Source organism: Vicia villosa, linkage group LG5 (assembly GCF_029867415.1).
Source record: "Vicia villosa cultivar HV-30 ecotype Madison, WI linkage group LG5, Vvil1.0, whole genome shotgun sequence".
Lineage (NCBI taxonomy): Eukaryota > Viridiplantae > Streptophyta > Magnoliopsida > Fabales > Fabaceae > Vicia > Vicia villosa.
Window position 1 is genome coordinate 129,113,016 of NC_081184.1, and position 6,331 is coordinate 129,119,346.

Below are 6,331 nucleotides of genomic sequence, written 5' to 3' on the forward strand. Positions count from 1 at the left end.
GACGATCAACTATGTGTGAACCGTGAAAGATAGTCAACTGATAATGGTCTACTATGTGTGAACCATGTCAGATAGTCAACTAATGATAGTCAGCTATGTGTGAACCATGTTATAAATGCATTAAAGATGGTCAAGTATATGTGAACAACATAAGATAGTTAATTGATGATGGAAAACAATATGTGAACCATGTCAGGGATGCATATGATGATGGTCACCTATGTGTGAACCATTGAAGATAGTCAACTGATGATGGTCGACTATGTGTGAACCATGTCAGGGATGCATTGAAAACGGTCGACTATGTGTGAACCATGTCATATAATCAAATGATGATTTCTTACTATGAGTAAACAATGTCAACTGATGATGTCCGACTATGTATGAATAATGTCATGGAAGATAGTCAACTGATGATGGTCAACTATATGTGAATCATGTCAGGGATGCATTGAAGATAGTCAACTATGTTTGAACCATAGAAGATGGTCAATTGATGATGATCTACTATGAGTGAACCATGAAAGATAGTCAATTGATGATGGTCCACAATGTATGAACCATGTCAGATAGTCAACTGATGATGGCCAACTATGTGTGAACCATGGAATGGTCGACTATGTGTGAACCATGTCAGGGATGCATTGAAGATGTTCAAGTATGTGTGAACCATATCATAGATGCATAGGATGATGGTCAACTATGTTTGAACCATGTGAGAGATGCGTTGAAGATGGTCAATTATGTGTGAATCATGGAAGATAGTCAACTTTTGATGTTCAACTATGTATAAACCATGTTAGTGATGCACTGAAGATAATTAACTATGTGCGAACCATCGAAGAAAGTTAACTGATGATGTTTAACTATGCGTGAACCATGTTAGGGATGCATTGAAAATGGTCAACTATGTGTGAACCATGGAAGATAATCTACTGATGATGGTCAACTATGTGTGAATCATGTCAGTTATGCATTGAAAATGGTCAACTATGTTTGAACCATGGAAGATATTCAATTGATGATGATAAACCATTTGTGAACCATGTCAGGGATGCATTGAAGATAGTTAACTATGTTTGAACCATAAAAGATGGTCAATTGATGATGGCCTACAATGTGTGAACCATGGAAAATAGACAGTTGATGATGGTTGACAATGTATAAACCATGTCAGATAGTCAACTGATGATGGTCAACTATATGTGAACCGTGGAAGATAGTCGACTGATGATGGTCGACTCTGTGTGAACCATGTCAGGGATGCATTGAATATTATTATTATTAAAATTTTATTAAGTTAACCATTATTATTATTATTATTATTATTATTATTATTATTATTATTATTATTATTACTTTTGAAATATAACATATTTACATTGTTTTGCTAATTATTATTAAAAATTAAATTACCACTTGCACACACTGAAATGTATTGAGCGGTGAAATGTATTGAGCGGTAAATGAAAATAAGTTTAGCGTCACCCTTCCTCAATTAACAATATACTCATTTTCACCATCCATGTTCTTGAAAATGAGGATATTTCCATCTGGAAAACCACTAAAGATGGCCATCTCACTCTTAAAGAAGCCTATAACAACATCATTAAACCCTGCCCTTCTTCTTCTTGGAAGTCCTTGCCTTGGAATGTTGACACTCCCCCTGCTCACTCAATGCTCCTATGGAGATTAATGCACAATAAGCTGCCCACATATGAGAATCTTTGTATTAGAGGCTTCTTGTTTCCCTCTCTCTGCAATCTCTGCCTTTCTTCTTGTGAAAATTCTGTTCATCTTTTCTTCGAATGCAAGTTTGCTAATAGTGTTTGGAACTGGTTCTTAAATATCCTTCAAATTAATATGGTGATTCAAAACTTGGATGATTGCTGGAAACTCCTGGACCAAAACTGGTCCCCTCAGGCCAGGTCTGTTGTTCATGCTAGTATAGCTAGCATTTTCTATCATATTTGGTCGACTAGAAACAAAGCGAGATTCGAGGATAAGGCTGTGCATTGGAAGACCTGTGTTGTGAAGGTTGCTGCCCAGGCTAAACTAACTGGGAACAACACCTGCAGGATTTCAAATTCGTCCATTTCCAATTTCTGCTTGCTCAAGAAGTTTGATGTTATTATGAATTATAAAAAGCCTACATCTCTCCTTGAAGTGCTTTAGTCTCCACCTCTCATTGGTTGGACAAAATGCAATATTGATGGCGTAGCTTCCGGTAACCCGAGACTGGCTGCTTGTGGTGGTGTGTTTAGAGACCACAATGCTACTCATGTCCTAAGCTTCTGTGAGTTCCTTGGGCACGACACTCCTGAGAATGCGGAGGTTTTTGCTGCTATTTTGGCTATAGAGCAAGCTAAAAGGCTGAACATCACTAAGTTTTGGCTTGAGACGGACTGTGTTTTTGTTGTGAATATGTTCAAGAATCGTCATTTAGTGCCTTGGAAGTTTCGATCTCGTTGGCTCTTGTGTTGGGACTATACAATTCAAATTGAGTTTATGATAACACATAATTTTCGCGAAGCCAATTTTTGTGCGGACTCCTTGGCTAATTTGGGTTTAGTTTACAAGTCATTTAATTTATTTAACTTTGTTCATGAAGAGATCATTAGAGATTACTTGCTAGACAAGTCGGGTACCCCTAGACTTATGGTTTGTCTTTAAGGGGTTTTGGTTTGGTCCCCCTTGTGTATTTTGTCTTCTCCTTTTGCTTAATGATATCTTCTTCTTTTGTTTAAAAATAATAATAATAATAATATGGTAAAATAAAAAATTTGAAAATTTTTTTTCACTAAATAATGGTGTAATTAAAATTATGAAATTGAATATTTATGATAAAATAAAAAATTTGAAAATTAAAATTCAAAATTGAATTTGATTATTTTGGATGTGGAAGCAATATATATTTATGATATATAATTAAAAAACTCAATTTTATAATAAATTAAATATTAAAAAAAGTAACTAAGCAATTGAGGTCGTTTACCAGTGGTAAACGAGCTTCACGAAATAAAATTGCTAATCTTATTATTAAGTTTATGGGTAAATGAAAATAAGTTTGCTTATTATTGTTTTATTGATTTTTTAAAACTACACTCAATCATTTTTTATGAGGAGTAGTCATCCAACATATCTTGATTTAAATATATCATATATTTTTTATTAAAAAAAATTGTAAATCATATTAGTATTAAGAATAGTATTTTTTTAAACAAGTATTTAAAAAATAGAAAAATATAATAATGAAAACATCAAAACGAAAACCGAAGCATCATGTAAAGAGAAAAAAATCATATGTATTGTTTTCTACGCACAGTGAATTAATTTGTGGTGATGATCATTAATTAAAATTCTGCATTGGAAACTAACATCAATTTAATTACATAGGATAAATTTACAATTATTAAAAGATAAAGCAACTAGTTGTAAATATTTTTTTTTTTAATGACATGTCATATGCCATATTTTTAAACCAATCAATTGCTTACAATTCATATGGGTAATGTTACCCAACTTATTTTGTTGGGTAATGAAGTTGCCTTCTTAAATAATTTGTTGCTTAAAAAAAGTTGGACCATTATTTGATATACAAAAATTTACTTGGTTTAGTAGTAGGCTGCAATATCCATAATGCCATACACAAACCCTTTATGGTTGCATTTGCATGGCAATGTGAAATTCTCAGCAGTCTTAATTTGGCTAACTTGTTGAAAAATGAATATTGAGCAGAAGTAGAAGCTGAATACAATTAATCTAAATAGAGATTTTCTATTGATAAAATTGAATTCCACACCATTGGTGGTAGCCATAACAACTTGAGTTGATCATGGCATGAAACAAACTCTTGCTTACATTACAAGTAAGTAAAGAATACATCAAATGAAAAAGGAAATTCATAAAGAACTGTTAATGAATCCATTTATTTGTAACAATCAATGAATCAATCAATTAGCTCAAGCAATTTCCTCATTGCATGCTTTTTCATTACCTTCCCATATACTTCTCTTCCTAACCTAAAAACTTTCTCCATCTCCAAATTTCCATCACCACTACCACCACTGGCTTTTTTCTTCAACTCCTCATTCAGAATCTTAAGCACCCTGTGATCACTTCCCACTGCATCTGTGATGCTATCAACCACTGCATCGAATATCGGAATCCTCCTTCCCCATTTTTTCATACATTTCTCCGAACCATAAGCCTCCGAATACAACGACCAAAACGAAGCCCTCATGTATCCCCTCTCTTTCCCTCTTAACTTCCATCTCTTCATTTGTTCCTCGAGTTTATACACCAAACTACCAACATCCATCCCTTTTTCAATACCGATCTCAATCTCCTTCAACTCTTTCTTGTTGTACAAGATATCCACCTCAAACTTACACCTCTTACACCTGCATTGAATCCCCCATGTCACAGACATATCTCTTCTCTTATTCAACGGAGCAAGTGGATCATAATAAGCAAAAGTTAGCTCTTCATCCGCTTTCAAATCTCTCGAAGCATGAACTATTAAATAATCCCCAACATGCAAACGCCTCGCATTAGGAGTACACGAGTGATTGATGAACGAAGGAAGCAACCATAGCCCTACACCATAACAATCATTGTTCTTCCTCAAAACATTGGCCGAAACCGCATCCTCAGTCAGAGAATTAACATCCAATATAGCCAATAACTTAACCATATCAATTTCCTCGCGTGAACTCATTTCACCAATACTCTCGGGTCTAAACAGATCTACATCAGGCACGTCGAGTTCATCCTCATTTCCCCCTATCGACAATTTCTCAATCAAATCTCTAGTTTTATGACATTTTCTAACCAATTCTATAACTTTATCAACAAAATTCTTCCACATAACTAACTGTGTATCTTCACTCAAATCTTTACCTGCCAATATACTCCTCTCCATCGCAATTGCCTTCGTAATCAAGATCAAAGACCCTGCATCAATATCCTTAGTAGCGAAAATCCCCCGCCCACTAATCTCAGATTTCCTAATCTGAACATCCCCAATATATTCAGCAAGCTCGGGAGCCTTACCCGGATACCCATTCGAAACCCAATCCGAAAGATCAAGAAACCCCGTCCTTGATAAAAATTCAAACTTTCTACATTTTTGCCAAAACCCAAGAAAATCATCATTCCCATTCGCTTGAGGATCAAGATGGGCCATTCTAAAGCAATGAAGAGCCATAGAATATCTATTAAGCGAAAGCAAAATCTTACCTTTACAAACTAGGGTTTTGAAATGGGCAGCATCAATTTCTAAAGCGTGATCACAATCTAGCAACGCGGAGTTGAATTCGCGCAGTCTTGATTTCGCTTCTGCTCTGTTGCATAGAGCTATGCAGAGGGATTTGCGAAGCTTGAGTGAGTTGAAGTCAGATTGAGGAAGAGAGAGGTGGTGGGTGCAGAGGGTGATGAACTGGGAGTAAGCTTCGATTGAAGGGTTCCATTCTTCTCTGATGAAAAGCTCTGTTGCTCTGGATCTGAGATTTTGCATGTGCTCTTCTTCTGGTGTTGTCGCCATTTTTCTGGTTTTTCTTTTTTTGTGTTTGAATTTTTAAAAGTGTTGTTGTAACTCTTTTGAAAGTGTGGCTTTAGATTCAAATGTTTCTGAATGTAACGGTCGTTTATTTGAATGATATAGTTTTCTGTTACTGTTTTTGGCTTCTTTATAGTTTGACTGAAATACACATCACTGATTGGATTTGGATGGAATCATGAATGTTAGTAGGCCAATTATGGTGTTATTCTTCCATGATTTGTTCACTCATAAAAAATTAATTTAAATACACCTTAAAGTAATTTTACGAATTTTTTCCTCCATTATCACACTTCTGAACTGATTTTCCTCAAATGCTGCAATCTGAAAATTAATTTCAAGAATATCACACTTTTAGACCAGTTGACAATCCAAATGGAGACATTGTAGGGTCTACGCTGACTGCAAAGCATGTCGTCATCTCATTGGAAGACATGGTAGGGTCCACGCTGACTGCAAAGCATGTTGCCATTTGACTTGGAAACATGCTATTATTTTATTTTATTTTCCTTTTTGTGAATTAATATATTTTTGTTATATATATTATATAAATCCAATAAATAAGTTAATTGATTTAAAATTAGTTTTAATTAATTTTAAATATTAAAAAAATTAATTAATTTTTTTTAAACATAATTTACACAAGTTGTAATATTAATACAACAAAATATGAATAATAAATAACAAGATAGTAATTTATAAATAAATATTATTAAACATAATAATACTAATACAACAACATAAATAAAAAAAAAAACGTTGACGAAACAA

The 6,331-nt window shown here is 34.2% G+C and overlaps 1 protein-coding gene across 1 annotated transcript; it reads right to left on the bottom strand.

Annotated features, from left to right (window-relative positions):
* Positions 1-3,805: 3,805 nt before the first annotated feature.
* LOC131607316 (methyltransferase FGSG_00040) lies at positions 3,806-5,624 on the bottom strand. The gene has a single exon (XM_058879331.1). It carries the CDS (start codon positions 5,543-5,545, stop codon positions 3,950-3,952), a length of 1,596 nt encoding a protein of 531 aa, XP_058735314.1. The 5' UTR covers positions 5,546-5,624; the 3' UTR covers positions 3,806-3,949.
* Between the last annotated feature and the right edge of the window lie 707 nt (positions 5,625-6,331).